The sequence below is a fragment of the Hypanus sabinus genome, unplaced genomic scaffold (genome assembly GCF_030144855.1).
Source record: "Hypanus sabinus isolate sHypSab1 unplaced genomic scaffold, sHypSab1.hap1 scaffold_721, whole genome shotgun sequence".
Taxonomy (NCBI): Eukaryota; Metazoa; Chordata; class Chondrichthyes; order Myliobatiformes; family Dasyatidae; genus Hypanus; species Hypanus sabinus.
The window spans coordinates 20967-39214 of record NW_026781572.1 but is presented as its reverse complement, the minus strand read 5'-3'; the positions used below and the strand labels follow the sequence as shown (position 1 = coordinate 39214).

Genomic DNA, 18248 nt, shown 5'->3' with positions numbered 1-18248 from the left:
CTCTCTCTCTCTCTCTCTCACTCTCTCTCTCTCTCTCGCTCTCTCCTCTCTCTCTCTCTCTCTCTCTCTATCCCTCTCTCTCTCTCCCCTCTCTCTCTCTCTCTCTCTCTCTCTCCTCTCTCTCTCTCTCTCTCTCTCCTCTCTCTATCTCTCTCTCTCTCTCTCTCTCTCTCTCTCTCTCTCTCTCTCTCTCTCTCTCTCTTTCTCTCTCTCTCTCTCATGGTTCAGTCCACAGTCAGCGCTGTCAGCCTGTGACTGACGTCATAGCCCCGCCTCCTCACGCCGGCGCTCTTAAAGAAACAGTCACAGTACGACCGCAGGCTCGTAACAGCCGCAACACAACTTCCCGACTTTTGAACTCAGTGCTTCAAATAATAAAGACAACCATGACATTTGCCTTCTTAATCACCCTATCAATCTGTGCAGTCTCTTTCAGGGAGCGATGAACTTGGAGTCTAAGATTCCTCTGATCATCAACACTGTACAGGGTTTTGCATTTAACAGTGTACTGTCGCATACATTCGACCTACCGAGCTGCCAAGATGATCATCACTAATCAAATCTCACTGAGATTTCTCAGGTCCTGTTGAATTTATTGCCAAGTGTACAAGTACGGGAAGGTACAGGTACAGAGAAAACACTGACTTGTGGCAGCATCACAGGCAAGTACATTCAGATAACACACGGAACACAAATTATACGATTCTCTGTCAGTAACAATCTATACAAAAATGTTTTATGTCATTAACAATATTTAAAATACATTATGTCATGATCAAAATTAAAATGTGCATTTTGTGTAATAACAGTCTTGGAAATGTTGAATTTGGTCCCTGTCTCCATTCCTCCTGTAATCCACACCAGCTCTTTGTTTTTGTCACAATGAGGGAGAGGTTGTTTCTTGACACCACCGTGTCGGGATGATGACTTCTTCTCTATACGCTGCCTCGTTATTGTTTGGGATTCGGCCAATCAATGTAGTGCCGTCAGCAAATTTAATTAGCAGATTGGACCCCGCCACTGCGGCCCCACAGTGCACTATGTACTGATTGCAAAGCTACGAAATTGCATGTGAATAGCCTCCCCTCCCCCAACTCCACTCTTTCTGCGTCACCAGCAGACTGGGACATCTCACATCTCGCTGCCTCTCCAGGACATTAAACTGTGAACAGCTGTGGTCAGGGACTGATCTCTGGGGAACTCCAAACGCTACCTCCTTCCAGTCTGAAAACGACCCACTCATCCAGACACACACTCCCGGCAGTTTATCGATTTCCAACGAAAAAGCCTAATCACCTACTCCTGAGGGTCAATACCATTGCTGACTCTGAGTTTACCACCGTCAAATGCCGGGAGGGACATAATAATCAGAAAGTCTCTAGTCACAGCCGTGTAAATAAAATGTGATCTCAGTGGGTGTGTGGCGCATGCTCAGAACGCGAAGGAGACAGACAGACTGAGCCAAGGCACAGACTGATGAAGGGGAGGAATGATCCATTTTGATACAGCGAGGGAAGCGGAGAGTTTGATGTTGTGCCTGATGCCGGAACTGTAGCCAGTTAGAAGATGAAGTTTTGTTACTCCAATTTGTATTGTGCTGTGACAGTGTTTATATCAGTAGGCACCATGGAGACTGAAATAATTGCAGTTGAAGTATTGTCCTTCACCCACTGACGTGCTTTATAAACCTTTAACAGTGTACAAAAGTCAAAGGATTTGTGTATGGGAATCACAAACACAACAGCACGTTAGATCCGCTGTATCTCTCAGTTCACCAGAGCTTGAACACAAAGTACACACTGCAGATGCTGTGGGCAAAGCAACAGGTACAAAATGCTGGAGGAACTCAGCAGGCTGGGCAGCATCCGTGGAAACGAACAGTGAACATTTTGGGCCGAGTCCGAAGACCGTGACCTACAGCTTCGCTCTGGGAAACGGCTGTTCACCTGCTCCGTGTGTGCGAAGAGACTCATTCAGTTAACCCACCTTGTGATGCTCCGGTGAGTTCACAATAAATAGAGGCCACATGTCTGTCCGGAGTGAGCAAAGAGTTTTACTCAATCATCCCAGATGCTGCAACACCAGCAACTTCATATCAGGGAGGAAGTTCAAATCAGCTCCGTGTTAAATGTTTAACCATCACGGTGACTGAAGGCAGCTGCAGGTTCATGAGGGACTGTCACTGTCAGATTCTGCAGTTCTTGCGGCTGCTCATCGCACCCAGGACTGAACCACGGTCACTGAGCATCGGAGGAGTCTGTTCTGCTTATGATAGCCATAAATTTGACTGGTGTTTAATATTTTGGATCTGTGAAAGATAAATCAATTATGTATCAAATCCCATGTTGCAGGTACTTACTGTCAATGCCAAACTCACAATGTACACTGGAGAGGCCACTCAGTCTAGCTGGTCCCTGCCCAGTTTTCTGTTCCATATCAGTGTTTTAAAACTTTTCTCTCACTCTCCTTGTTGCAACTTGTCACCGCTCCGTGGGAGAAGATACTTCACTTGAATTTCTTAGAATCAGAGAAATCTGCAGCAAATTACAGACCCTTCGGCCCACAATGTTGTTCTGACAATGTAACCTACTCTAGAAAACGCCTGGAATTACCCTACCACAGAACCCTCTATTTTCCTAAGCTCCATGTACCTATCTAAGATTCTCTTAAAGGACTCTATTCTACCCGTCTCTACCGCCGTCGCTGGCAGTGCAGTCCACACAGCCACCGTTATCTGTATAAAAGATATATCTCTGACATCCGCCTTGAACTACTTCCAAGCACCTTAACTATGCCCCCCACGTGTTAGCCATATCAGCCCCGGGGAAAAAAAGCCTCTGACTTTTCACACGATCAATGCCTCTTATACACCTTATGCCTCTTATACACCTGCATGAATTTCCTGCATGATTTTCCCCAGGCTAATTAACACGATGAGCTCGCTGAGTATTTGACCTTCCCCAGGGCTCTGGACTAAGGTGGTTAAACACCTTTTTCCCTGCTCTTTTCAAAGTTTGTGTCATTTTCACCAATTTCAAAGGACTGTGCCTCAGACAGCCGGGTTGTTGCAATGCACCTCTAAAGCCTGACAGCAGACTGGCGAGTGAATCTTCGATGGACCAGAGTCAGAAACCAAAGTGTTGCCAGCCTGAGTCAGGGCTTTGGGGCTCTGGAATGAGATGGGGTCTGGAGGTTACAAGCAGGAGGAGGAAGAGGAACCAGACCAGCAGGATGTGGCTATGAATGAAAGATGAGAAACATTTGGAAACTGGTTAATTGAAAAACAAGATGGTTAATTTCTACAAAACATTGCAGGTAATCAGCAGATCAGGCAGCAAATGTGGAGGGGAATAAATGGGCAGCATTTAATCCGAACCCCTTTAGCATGTCCAGACTGTGTACTCCTCTGCTTAGTTGCTGCCAGAACTGCAGTGCTTCTTCAGCATTTTGTGTGTGTGCGTCTCTGTATTTCCAGCAACTGCAGAATCTCTTGTTTCACATCTGCATTTGTAAGAGTATTGTACTTTGGCATTTGATACACGAAATGCCTATTGATTGTGAGTGTATCGTTTATGGGAGCCGCTTTCTGCGTTAAGAAAGCTGCTGAGTTTTCTACACACACAAAAAAAAATGAGATATGGACGTGGAACCAGTGCTTGCATAAATTTTGAATGGCACCATGATTACCCATAAAGTCGCGCGTTTAAAATTTCGCTGTCGTTTGAAGCACCGATCAAATGCGCAGGCGCAGAGTTGCTGCCGTCTCCGATAACTACGCATGCGCGAAGTATACAAAATGTCGGGAGGATCGGAAAGGTAAGCGCTTTTTCGACTCTAATTGAGTTACAATTGCTGTGAGAGCCGGAGACTGTGGTCCGCAAACTCAGCACAGGCCAGGTCTTTTTCCTCTCTCTCAGCCCCACGATCCGTACGCGGGCCCCGGGGAGCTTCCGGCTAATCAGGGAACGGGAGCAGATAGATCTCACAGACAGAGCTGAGCTCTAGCTAACTGAATGCAAGGATTAGGAATTCGGAAAAAGAGAACAAAATCTTTCTATCAGCTGCTGAGAAAATCACCTTTGTTCTGCCTCCAACCGCAGCAAGAGAAAACCTGCAGTTGCTGGAAATCCGGAGGAATTTCACACAAAATGCCGGAGGAACTCAGCATTAGTACTCTTTCCCATAGATGCTGCCCGGCCTGCTGAGTTCCTCCAGCATTTTGTGTGTGTGTTGCTTGTTCTGGAGTTTTCTACACGTGAGGATATGTTTTGACCTATTCTGTCTGGGTACATAATGATATCAAACAACTTTAACTTTGCCCTTGTCAACAAGTAGCTTTCACATCACAAATGTGCCAGACTCCAATGAGACAGACGACTGCCCTTCCCTTCATATCCATTGGCATTTTCATCACCAAGTTCATCACTTGAGGGAGGGTTCAGTGGTAATATTTATGTACAATACAGAAACTGGTGTTACTTGTGTGTATTGTGGTGATGCAGAAGTTGCTGGAGAATTTGCAAGTGGGAAGAAGAGGAGTGATATTTGGAAGTCCGACTTTTTAATGCATCATTTAGCAAGAAACTTGCATACAGTGACATGCAAAAATTTGGGCACCATTCTGTTCCTGCGAATAGCTAAGCGAGTAAAACAATGACCTGATTTCCAAAAGGCAGAAAGTTAAAGATGACACATTCTTTAATTAAGCAAGATTACTCTTTTGTATCCATCATTTACAGTTTCAAAATAATTAGAAAGGAAAAGGGCCTGAAGCAAAAGTTTGGGCACCCTGCATGGTCAGTACTTAGTAGCAACCCCTTTAGCAAGTATCGCAGCTTCTAAATGCTTTCTGTAGCCAGCTAAGAGTCTTTCAATTCTTGTTTGGGGATTCTTGCCCATTCTTCCTTGCAAAAGACTTCTCGTTCTATGAGATCCTTGGGCCGTCTTGCAGGCACTGCTCTTTTGAGGTCTATCCACAGATTTTTATGATGTTTAGCTCAGGGAACTGTGAGGTCCATGGCAAAACGTTCAGCTTGCGCTTCCTGAGGTAGTCCATTGTGGATTTTGAGGTGCATTTAGGATCATTATCCTGTTGTAGAAGCCATCCTCTTTTAATCTTCAGCTTTTTTACAGATGGTGTGATGTTTGCTTCCAGAATTTGCTGGTATTGAATGGAATTCATTCTTCCCTCTACCAATAGAATGTTCCCCCATGCCACTGGCTGCAACACAAGCCCAAAGCATGGTCAATCCACCCCCATGCTTAACAGTTAGAGAGGTGTTCTTTTTATGAAATTCTGCACCCTTTTTTCTCCAAACATACCTTTGCTCATTGCAGCCAAACAGTTCTTTTTTTAACTTCATCAGTCCAGAGGGCTTGTTTCCAAAATGCATGTTTAGATGTTCCTTTGCAAATATCTGATGCTGAATTTTGTTGTGATGACACAGGAAAGGTTTTCTTCTGATGTTTCTTCCATGAAAGTCATATTTGTGTAGGTGTCTCTGCACAGTAGAACAGTGCACCACCACTCCAGAGTCTGCTAAATATTCCTGAAGGTCTTTTGCCGTCAAACGGGGGTTTTGATTTCCCTTTCTAGCAATCCTACGAGCAGTTCTCTCAGAAGGATTTCTTGGTCTTCTAGACCTCAATTTGACCTCCACCGTTCCTGTTAACTGCCATTTCTTAATTACATTACGAACTAAGGAAAGGGCTACCTGAAAACTCTTTGCTGCCTTCTTATAGCCTTCTCCTGCTTCGTGGGCATCATGTATTTTAATTTTCAGAGTGCTAGGCAGGGGCTTAGAGGAGCCCATGGCTCTGATTGTTGGGACGAGGTTTGTGGAGTCAGGGTATTTATAAAGCTTTGAAATTTGCAACATCTGGCTTTTCCTAATAAAGACTGTGAACAAGCCATACCTCTAACAAGCTAATTAAGGTCTGAGAACTTGGTAAAAGTTATCTGAGAGCTCCAATGTCTTGGCGTTCCCTACCTTTTGCATGGTGCTCCTTTCCTTTTTTTCCACTCTGAAATTGTAAAAACAATAATAATACACTAATCTTGCTTAAAATGTTGAAAAGAATGTTTCATCTTTAACTTTATGACTTTTGGAGATCAGTTCATCTTCTCAGGACTTTATTCCTTGGAATGTCGAAGATTGAGGGGAGGTTTGATTGTGAAAGAGGGGCATAGATGTTGTAAATTCATTTTTCAATCTTTTTTTATTGATTTCCAAATAAAGAATATACAAATCGGAAGAGGAGTTTAACAAGTAGATAATGTAAAAGACATATAAACAGCAATAGTAAAAACAAAAAGTATGTAATATCAAAATCAAATAAGTAAAATATTATGCTATTATATATACAATGGTAAAAAAAAAACTACAACTCCTCATAATAATCATAAAAAAAAGATTGGAGATTTTATTGATAAGGGTAAAACCCCACAAACTACAATGAAACAAAAACAAACAAAAAAAAAGAAGAGAAAAAAAAGGAAAGAAAAAGAAAGATTGGGCAGTCCAATTGAGGATAAAATTAAAGAAAACAGAGAGAGAGAACAAAAACACATCCTTCCAGTCATCTCCGAACCTTCAGGGATAAGGAATTCTCCCAAATAGATAGATAGACAGACAGACACATATAAATCAAATCATGTGAAAATATGGAATAAAAGGTCGCCAGACTTGTTCAAAATTAAAGGATGTATCAAGTGTCTGGCTTCTAATTTTTCCAAGCTTAGACATGACATAAGGGAGGAGAGCCAATAGAAAACAGTAGGTGGGTTAGATTCTTTCCAATGTAGCAAAATAGCTCCCCTAGCCAGTAAAGTTGAAAAAGCTATCACATGTTTGGTGGAAGCAGACACTTTGCTTGCTTCCTCTGGAATAATCCCAAAAATTGCTGTAAGTGGATTAGTTTGAACATCCATATCTATAACTTTAGATAATATTCCAAACACATCCCTCCAAAAATTATTTAAACTTACACATGACCAAAACATATGAGTTAAAGTAGCCATTTCTGTGTTACATCTGTCACAAATAGGGCTTATATTCGGAAATATATGCGCCAATTTATCTTCGGACATATGAACTATCTTAAACTGAATTAAGATATGGCGTGAGCAGACAGATGAACTATTGATTAAATAATAAATCTTACTCCATTGATTATCTGAAAGTGAATGTTGAAGTTCTACTTCCCAGGTACGTTGAACCCTGTCATTAGGCGACATGCGACCATTCATTAACTGTTTATAAATGATAGCTATTAATCATTTTTGAAAAGATTTAAACTGAAAAATAACGTAAGCCAAATTTGAAGAGCAGGCCAACGGGTAATTCGGTAAAAAAATCATGTAAGAAATTCCTAACCTGTAAATACCTGAAAAAATTTGTATTAGAGATATCATATTTATCCATTTACTGTGAGAAGGACACAAAGCAGTCTTGTAAAAACAAATCTAAAAAAGTTTTAATTCCCTTAATTTTCCATATTTAAAAAGCCTTATCGAAAGTTGATGGTTTAAAAAAGAAACTAGAATAAATATTACTAGGAAGTAAAGAACCATTTAATTAAAAAATCTACAAAACTGAAACCATATTTTTAAAGTATGTTTAACAATACGGTTTAGAGCTTGTCTACCTATACTGGAGAATGAAAACTGAAGAGGAGCTCCTAATAGCGAAGCTGACGAAAACCCCATTACTGAGTTTTCCTCCAAATGTAACCATGAAGGGCGATCTTGGTCATCTGTATCATAAGTTGAAAAAGTAATATTCGCATATTAATTGCCCATTTATTCGACCTATCAATGACATCGACATAGATGACCATTTAGAAAGCGCCTGTTGAGTATTTTCAGCTAAAGGGAAGGTGTAAATTCAAGCTGGCTTTTACCACTGAAATCGTGTGGGACTACAACCAGAGGCCATGGGTTAAGCGTGAAACGTGAAATGTTAAGGGGAACATGAGGGGAAATTTCTTCACACAGATGGTCATTTGGATGTGGAATGAACAGCCATCATGAGTGGGGCATGTGAGCTCAATTTCAATATTTAGGAGGTTTGTATAGGAACTCGGATGGTAGGGGTATGGGACTGGGCAATTTAAATAGTTTAGCACAAACTAGATGGCCCAAAGGGCCTGTTTCTGTGTTGTACTTTTCTACAATAACCTGAAATATTACGAACATTCACTCTAAGATCTTTTAACAGCTGTGTGAACCAACCATTCATTTCGGCAGGAATTTTTTATATGGCTTTAAAATTGTGGCACTTTAAGTTAATAATACATAAAAGAAGATCCTAGCTGCACGTCAAGAAAGACTGTTTGTGTGAGACGGTTTCAGTTACTGTGGGGCCAGGCACCCATGCTGCTCAGCAGGAACAGGGAATAATACCAATGGAGAGAGTCAGACTGAGCCAGGTCACAGATTGGAGACGGCAGAAAAGCCCCATTCTTATAGAGACAGGAAGAGCATCGGAGAGATTGATGGTCATTCCAGATACCAGCACTCTGCGCAGTCAGGAGATGATTTCTCTGTCCAACTTGAGTAGAACCTCACTGTAACAGTGTGATACAAATCAAACCAAGTGATCTCATCTGTAATGTTGTCCTAAACCCATTGATGGATTTTGTAAATCTTTTTACAGGTTAAGAATGAGAAGGAATTTGTCTGCAGGCAGCTCAAACACGACACGCCAGTTTTGTTGTCTCTGTCCCGATATTTAAGAAGTGGAGCAAGGGATTCAATCGACCATTCCTCATTTGACCAACCGTCATTTTACACAGGAGAAAGGCCGTTCACCTGCTCAGACAGTGGGAGTGGATTCACTCAGTTATCACAATTGAAGGTACATCAACAAGTTCACATTGGCCAAGGCCATTCATCTGTTCTGCGTGTGTGAGAAAGGATTCAGTTGGTCTTCCCACCTGTGGACACACCAGTCAGTTCATACCACACTGGCGGAGGTTAGTCATCTGTTGAACTCCTGGGAAAGGATTCACTCAGTCATCTGACCTAATGGCTCACCAGCGAGTTCACACAGGTGAGCGGTTGTACACCTGCTCAGTCTGTGAGAAGAGATTCACTCACTCTTCCACCCTATGGAAACATCAGCGAGTTCACACTGGGGAGAAGCCATTCACCTGCTCAGAATGTGGGAAGGGATTCACTGAGTCGTCCACTCTACTGGTACATCAGCGAGTTCACACTGGGGAGAGGCCATTCACCTGCTCAGTCTGTGAGAAGAGATTCACTCGGTTATCCCACCTCCAGAGTCATCAGCGAGTTCACACTGGGGAGAGGCCGTTCTCCTGCTCAGAATGTGGGAAGAGATTCACTGAGTTATCCAACCTACAGAGTCATCAGCGAGTTCACACTGGGGAGAAGCCATTCACCTGCTCAGAATGTGGGAAGAGATTCACTGAGTTATCCAACCTACAAAGTCATCAGCGAGTTCACACTGGGGAGAGGCCGTTCTCCTGCTCTGAATGTGGGAAAGGATTCACTGAGTTATCCACCCTACAGAGACATCAGCAAGTTCACACTGGGGAGAAGCCATTCACCTGCTCAGTATGTGGTAAGAGATTCACTCAGTTATCCACCCTGCAGAGTCACCAGCGAGTTCACACTGGGGAGAAACCGTTCCCGTGCTCAGAGTGTGGGAAGAGATTCACTCAGTCATCCACCCTACAGAGACACCAGCGGGTTCACACTGGGGAGAAGCCATTCACCTGCTCAGTCTGTGGGAAGAGACTCACTGATTCATCCACCCTACAGAGACACCAGCAAATTCACACTGGGGAGAAGCCGTTCACCTGCTCAGTCTGTGGGAAGGGATTCACTCAGTCATCCACCCTACAGAATCACCAGCGAGTTCACACTGGGGAGAGGCCATTCACCTGCTCAGTCTGTAGGAAGAGATTCACTCATTTATCCAGCCTACAGAGACATCTGCAAATTCACACTGGGGAGAAGCCGTTCAGCTGCTCAGTCTGTGGGAAAGGATTCACTCAGTCATCCACCCTACAGAGTCACCAGCGAGTTCACACTGGGGAGAAGCCGTTCACCTGCTTAGACTGTGGGAAGGGATTCATTTATTTATCCAGCCTACAGAGACATCAGCGTGTTCACACTGAGGAGAAGCCGTTCACCTGCTCAGAATGTGGGATAGCATTCACTCAGTCATCCCAACTACTGGCACACCAGTCAGTTCACAATGGAGTGGCCGTTGTAATGAATCCCTAGGTTTCGTTTGCTGAAGGCTATTTTAAGAGAGAGATTAAGGTGATTCAGTCTGACTTGCAGCTTGTTTCGTTTTAACCGAGGACACAGACACCCAGAGTCAGAGATGAAGGAGGTAAAATGGAAAGAATCGAAACCAGGGAACTAATGGCCAAGGGACACCGTTTGGAACTTTCCTATGCCCACAAGGGTGGATTAATCATCGATTCACCTTGTTTGATCCATAGGAGTGGCTCTGATTTGGGGATCCTGTGAAGACTGCTGATGTGTTAACCCTTGCCTGGGTGTGGTGTGGTAATTCACTTGAAGATGATACCCCTTGTGACAAGTCACTTTGGGTGATAATTAGTATGTGAGATTTTGGAATGATGACAGATAAAATCTACAGCAACTGTTCTCTCATTTTACCACTGTGGAACCTGAGGAATTTGACATAATTGCATTCTCTCAACATTTACCCTGGATTACAAATATCTCTCTCATCACCTATTCTGTGGATGAAGTGAAGTTTCCTACTTTACCATCTCAAGATTCTAAGCCTTGATTCCCCCGAGCTCAATAGTTTGGGCAACACACAAAATGCCGGTGGAACACAGCAGGCCAGGCAGCATCTATAGAGAGAAGCACTGTCGTTGTTTCAGGCCGAGTCCCTTCGTCAGGACTACCTGAAAGGAAAGATAGGAAGAGATTTGAAAGTAGGAGGGTGAGGGGGAAATGTGAAAGATAGAAGACCAGAGCGGGTGGGGTGAAGCTGAGAGCTGGAAATGTGATTGGCAAAAGGGATACAAAACTGGAGAAGGGACAGCATCATGGGATGGGAGGCTTCGGGAGAAAGAAAGGGGGAGGGGAGCACCAGAGGGAGTTGGAGAACAGGCAGAGTGATGGTTAGAAAAAGAGGGAACAAAAAATCTAAATATATCACGGATGGGGTGAGAAGGTGAGGAGTGGTGTTAACGTAAGTTAGAAAAGTCAATATTCATGCCATCAGGTTGGAGGCTACCCAGCCGATAGATAGGGTGTTGTTCCTCCAAACTGAGTGTGGCTTCATCTTGACAGTAGAGTAGAGGAGGCCATGGCCTATTCTGCTTTGATAGTTGATGAAGCAGCTGATTATGACATAGTGAGACAGGCTGTGCTCAAAGCTTACGATTTGGTCCCAGAATCATACAGGAAAAAATTTGGAAATTGAAGGAAATTTGTGAATCAGACTTATCTGGCATTTGCTTCTCAGAAGTCTGTGTGTTTTGACCACTGATGCACGTATAAAAATATAAGTGATGATTTTACAAATAGAAGGAGTTGGTTTTAATTGAAGAATTCGAAAGGTGCGTCCCTGATGACATAAAGAGATATTTAGATGAAAAGGATGCTGCCACTTTGCAGGAGTCTGCTAGATTAGCAGATGAGTTTGCTTTAACTCATAAGGTTAAGTTTACCCCGAATAAGAGCTTCCAAAAGAATAGCAGGAATCACCAGTGCAAACCAGAAATTAAAGTTTGGACTAGTGATAAGAGTAAGGATGAAGGGAAGCAATTGATGGAGAAATATTCTGGTCCTACTTGTTACTGTTGTAGGAAAGCTGGTTATGTGATGGATAATTGTTCTGTCCTGAAGAATAAAAAGGTAAATGAGGCAGTCCCAAATGCCTGTGTTGAAGCTTCTATAAACCCAGAGGGTTCTGAACATTCTGTTGAGGCTCAGTTAAGGTCTGAGAGGTCTGCCTGAGTTAAGAAGGGTTCGAACATTTGATGTCAGATGGGATTGTATTAGTAAATGAATCGGTACCAGTGAAAATTCTGAAAAGAGGATGCTGTCCAATTTACTGGGGCTTCTCAGTCACTCATTCTAGGAGGCTGTGGTGGCCAGTGCTATAATATTTGCTGTTGTGTACTGGGGCAGCAAGCTAAGGTAGCAGACTCCAGCAGAATCAACAAACTCATTCATAAGGCCAGTGATGTTGTGGGGGTGGAACTGGGCTCTCTGACGGTGGTGTCTGAAAAGAGGATGCTGTCCAAGTTGCATGCCATCTTGGACAATGACTCCCATCCACTCCATAATGTACTGGTTAGACACAGGAGGACATTCAGCCAGAGACTCATTCTACCGAGATGTAACACAGCATCATAAGAAGTCATTCTTACCTGTGGCCATCAAACTTTACAACTCCTCCCTCGGAGTGTCAGACACCCAGAGCCAATAGGCTGGTCCTGGACTTATTTCCGCTTGCATAATTAACTTATTATTATTTAATTATTTATGGTTTTATATTGCTATATTTCTTCACTATTCTTGGTTGGTGTGGCTGTAACCAAACCCAATTTCCCTTGGGATCAATAAAGTATCTCTGTCTGTCTGTACGTTAGACAGCGTTCTAAAGTTTGGTGATGAGACTGACACTGCTGAGGTAAATCTTATTAAAGGCATTCGCGGCAGCATGATTTCCGTGCTGTTGTACAAGGTAACTTTACTGTCAGGGTTGGTTTCGGGACCTGTTGAGATCGGATTATGCTCCAGTTTACCGGTGGAAGATGTTACTTTGCTGTTCGGGAATGACCTGGCAGATGGTAAAGTTGTTCCTGCAGTGCAGTTAACAACTAAGCCAACCACTGACGACCCACAGATGGATTTTAACATTTATCCTTCCTGCGCAGTAACTCGAAGTATGGCTAAAATGTCTGCCGACGCAGACGGTTCTGTGCAGCATGATTCTGATCCCCATGATAGCCAAAATCTGGATTCCGGTTATGATGACTTGTCAGGGACTTCTCTGCCTTCATTGTTTCAACAGGATTCAGATAGTAAGTCTGACGAGAAAGATTTATCTCTGTCTAGGAAGGAGTTTATAGCAGCAGGGAACCGAGACCCTGAGATTGAAGCTTTAAAAGAAACACCTCTCTCAAATGATGAGATTAAGAAAGTGCCAGTAGGGTATTATGTCAAGGATGGAGTGTTAATGAGGAAGTGGAGGCCACCTGCTATTCCAGCGAGTGAGGAATGGGAAATTGTTCACCAGGTTGTAGTTCCTAAAGTTTATAGGACTGAAATTTTAACTTTGGCCCACACTATACCCTTACGTTGACATTTTGGAGTGAATCAAACTAAACAAGATTATCAAAAAATGTTACTGGCCTAATTTGGGGACAGATGTTGTGACCTTTCGCAGAACCTGTCACACTTGTTAAGTTGTGGGTAAACCTAATCAGGTCACCCCAGTGGCCCCACTGCAGTCTAAACCTGCATTCGGTGTGTCCTCTTCAAAATTTAAAGTGGATTGTGTTGGCCCTTTGCCAAAGACTAAAGCTGGCCATCCGTATCTACTAACTGTTATGTGTACTGCATCCAGATTCCCAGAGGCAATACCTCTCAGAAATAATAAAGCTAAAACTGTGGCAAAGGCTCTTACCAAGTTTTTTACTTTACTTGGCTTGCCTAAAAAAATCCAGTCTGATCAAGGAAGTAATTTTACATCTAGATTATTCCAGCAGGTAGTTTATTAACTGGGAACTAAACAAATTACATCATCTGCATACCATCCAGAATCACAAGGGGCTTTGGAAAGATTTCTTTCTGCCCTCAAAACCATGATTGAGACATATTGTGTTGAAAATGGAAAAGACTGGAATGAAGGAATACATTTGCTTTTGTTTGCAGTAAGAGAGTCAGTACAGGAAACACTAGGGGATTTACTCAATTTGAGCTTGTATTTGGTTGTAGAGTGAGGGGAACTTTGACCTTGTTAAAGGAACAGTGGATTAATGGGGATGTACATGTTAACTTGTTAGACTATGTTTTGAAGATCAAAGATAAACTACTCCACACCTGAGGTCTAGCGAGACAAAACTTAAAGATTTCTCAAAACAAAGTGAAGTGTTGGTTTGATAGGAGGGCTTGCGAAAGAAAATACCAGGTGGGGGATAAGGTGCTTACCTTATGTTGAAGAATGTTGACAAATCCACCTCAGGCGAATCTCAATGGACCGTATAAAATAGTCTCTCAAATTAATGATCTGAATTGTGTTATTAAAACACCCGACCAATGTAAACTAACACAGGTGGTACACATAAATATGATAAAGCCTTATTTTGACCAGCAGGCACCATCTGTGAGTGTTGTTGTCAAAACATATGAATCTGGCAAACCTGCGAATGAAACAATTGACTCGTCTGAGAATTTTCACAAGCCAAACGTGGTCCCAGTTAGGCTAATGAACTCGGTTGTTCTGGAAAACATTGATAACAAGTTGGCTCACCTGCAGCCAAAGCAACAACAACAGCTGAAGGAATTAATTCTGGAGTTTAAAGTTGTATTTCCCGTTGTTCCCAAGCAAACCACGGTTGCAGTACATGACGTAGATAATGGTCAAGCCAAACCAATTAAACAACACCCATATTGCATGAATGCAGAAAAGTGTAAATTGCCTGAGCAGGGAATTGAATATATACTGGAAAATGGTATTATTAGTCCTTTAGCAGCGGATTGCTCACCCTGTGTTATTGTGCCCAAACCTGATGGTAGTGTTAGATTTTGCACTTATTATAGGAAGGTAAATGCAGTAACAAAAACAGATGCCTATCCTATCCCTAGGATCGATGATTGCATCAATAAGGTTGGAAAAGCTGAAGATTGATCTTTTGAAAGCATATTGATGTGTTCCATTGATGGACAGAGGTAGAGAAATTTCTGCATTTGTGACACCATTTGGTTTGTGTGAATACAATGTTTTACCTTTTGGAAGGAAAAATAATCCAGGAACATTCCAGAGAAAGTTTGATTCTGTAATTCGAGGATTAGAACACACAGATGCCTATATTGATGACTTAGTCACAGGGAGTGGCACTTCGGAAGAGCATATCTCTGCAGTAGAAAAGCTGTTTGACAGGCTTTCCCAGGCCAGCCTTACAGTTAACTTGGCTAAGAGTGAATATGGCCATGCCAGTATGACCTGTCTTGGCTATGTTGTAGGTCAATGCAAGTTGGCTCCTGTTCGGGAAAAAGTCCAGGCAATTTCTCCAGTTCCTATTCTGACTGCTGAGAAGGCTCTTAGAAGGTTTCTGGGAATGGATGGATATTTTCGTAAGAACTCTGCTGCTATCGCTCTTCCTCTGACCAATCTCCTGAAGAAGAGTGAAATGTTTGTTTGGACAGAGCCCTGTCAGGATGCATTTGATCGATTGTTATCAGTATTTGAGATTAGGCCAATCAATGTAGTGCTGACAGCAAATTTAATTAGCAGATTGGAGCTGTGGGTGGCAACACAAGTCATGGGTGCACAGAGAGTAAAGGACAGGGCCACAGAGACAACCCTGTGGGTTATGTTTGCTGAGGGTCAGAGAGACAGAGGAGATGGAGCCCACTCTTACCACCTGCCGGCGATCTGACAGGAAGTCCAGGATCCAGCTACACAAGGCAGGGTGAAGGCCGATGTCTCTGAGCTCCTTGTCGATACTTCACGCCTTTGTATGGCTACTGCTCTGCCCTTGACTGCAAGGAACTGCAGAGAACATCAGAGAAATAAGCCTCCCCTCCATGGACTCTTCCTACACTTCCCCTCCCTCGGAAAAGAACCTCACAACCTGGACATTCTCGCTGCAAACCCGCTCTCCCATCGGGGAAGAGATACAAAAGCCTTACAGTGTGTAACACCAGGCTGAAGGATGGCTTCCTGTCTGTGTCTATAAGCCAAATGAATGATAAAATGGACTTGACCTCACAATGTAACTCGATGTGACCCTGCACCATATGTCTATCTGCACTGCACTTTCTCTGCAGCCACAATGCTTTGTTACAGTGATTATTTTGTTGTATGTCAGCTCAATGTACTGTTGGAATGTATCCATCTGTGTGGATGGTACATCAGGTAAGATTTTCACTGTAGCTCAGTACATGATGATGATAAACAAATTCCCCATTTGTGTGGAAATATTAGACAGACTGAGCTTCTGATCTGGAACCAAAGTAGGAAACTGAACTGTTGTCATTTCTGAGGAAAGCAAATATATGGAAAAGGATTCAATCTCACATTACGATCTGCGGTAACTGGGAACTGGTGACTGGTGATGGGTCTCCCATATCAATATCAGAATCAGGTTTAATAGCACCGGCATATGACATGAAATTTGTTGTCCCTGTGGCAGCAGTAGAACCTAATTCATAACAATAGATTTTAACAATTGTAATTTAAAATAAGAATATACTTATATATATAGTACAAAAATAGAAAAAAAATGTAATAAGCTATTTTAATTGTGTGGAGCAATTTGACTGACTGGGTGTTGCTTTGGAAATTCTGAAGTGAAGCTGAACTAAACTTTACACATTTATGAGAAGCTCAGATAAATACAAATGGCTAAATTCTCACATAAACGGGTCAGACACCCAGAAACATTGGCAGCACTTCAGCATCTCAAAACAGTGAATGAAACATGCAGAAACTATTGCAGAGAAAAAAAACATTGTCCAGCCACAACGAGAGGACGTGACAGATCCGGATCTCACTGCCTTGTCTGAATGGGGAAAGATGAAGCTACACGTACACATAGAACAGTGACCCGCAGATGCTGCAGATCTGCAGAAAAACGTGAACAGGAACCGGGATCAGGTGACGGGTGGAGGGTCTCCCTCCTGAACTGGTGACTCTGCTCCTCGCCCCTCACACGCTGCCCGACCCATCCGCCGCATTCCCCAGATTATTCCATATCTACCCCAGATACAAGATTATTTTTCCACACCATATCTTCCCCGATCCCTGACCCTCCACCTCCAGGTCACAGAGTCACCGGCTCAATTCCCATCCAGGTCCAAAACGTATTTCAAACCAAAACATGAAATGTTCACATTTCATTTAAATCAGTTCTGTGTTTATAAACACTAATTTGTATTTACATTCCTCCGTAGCCTTGCTGGGCAGGAACACTGAAACAACAAGTGAGAAACAGCAGGAGGCCATTCAGCCCCTCTTACCATCAGCAAGATGGCGGCTGCTGTCCCATCTCAGCCACGTGTTTCTGCCCGATCCTCATTTCCTCGATGCCTTTGGTCTCCTCACATCTGCCAGCCTCTGATTTATGTGAGAACGATCACTGACTCTTCACCGCCCTCTGTGGTGGGGATTTACAGACATTCACCACCCTCGGAATGGAGACATTTCCCCTCATCTCAGACCCGGGCAGTCCATCCCCTTTTCAGAGACTGGGATCCCTGGTTCAACCGGTAACAATGTGTCTCAGTCCTCGGTGCTCTAAATGAAAGGGTTATCACATTTGATCTTTCTTCATATGATGACCCCACCACCCCAGGGATCAGTCTGGTGAATCTTCATTGCACTCTATATAACAAATACTCTCTAACCTCTTTGTTCATCCTCTATGAATTAAATTCAATCTTCTGCAGCCCCGTGTTGCCCCAACCACTCACCTCCCACTCTCTGTCATTTTTGTCACCTTCCCACCTCCCCCCTCACCTGGATCCACCTCTCACTCCCCAGCTCTTGCCCCATCCCCACCCCTCACCTCTTTTCTCTGACTATTTCCCGTCCACTCTCAGTCCAGACGGAGGGTCTCGGACCGAAATGTTGACGGTACATTTCCCTCCACAGATGCTGCCCGACCCACTGAGTTCCTCCGGCAGTTTGTTCTTCGGTCTGTATAACCCGTGTTAGTTTGGGGAGCGGGATTTTACACCATATTCCAGGTACAATCTCAACAAAGTACAAATAATTGTCACTTTGCCCGGACCATTGGTCCCGCTTGCAGGGCAACAGTCTGCCGGTGTTTGCCCCCCATGTGGTGAATCCCTCTGCTCGGCACTACCGTGGGTTCAGACATTTCCCCAGATGAGCCCCTCCTGTCCCCACTGGGACAAACATCCAGTCCGACTCCTCTCACACCATCTTCATCCTTTCAATAAAATCCCTCCCTCCCCGGAGAACCAGCATCAAACCGACGGGCCGAACGGTCTCCTCCTACCTCTCAGCGATACATCAGACTCCGGCCGCAGG

At 43.5% G+C, this 18248-nt stretch overlaps 1 protein-coding gene across 1 annotated transcript; it reads left to right on the top strand.

The window, feature by feature from the left end:
- The first annotated feature begins 3737 nt into the window (after positions 1 to 3737).
- LOC132389959 (gastrula zinc finger protein XlCGF26.1-like) lies at positions 3738 to 16386 on the top strand. The gene is made up of 2 exons (XM_059962527.1): positions 3738 to 3816; positions 9006 to 16386. Exons 1-2 carry the CDS (start codon positions 3738 to 3740, stop codon positions 10253 to 10255), a joined length of 1329 nt encoding a protein of 442 aa, XP_059818510.1. The 3' UTR covers positions 10256 to 16386.
- Positions 16387 to 18248: the final 1862 nt, after the last annotated feature.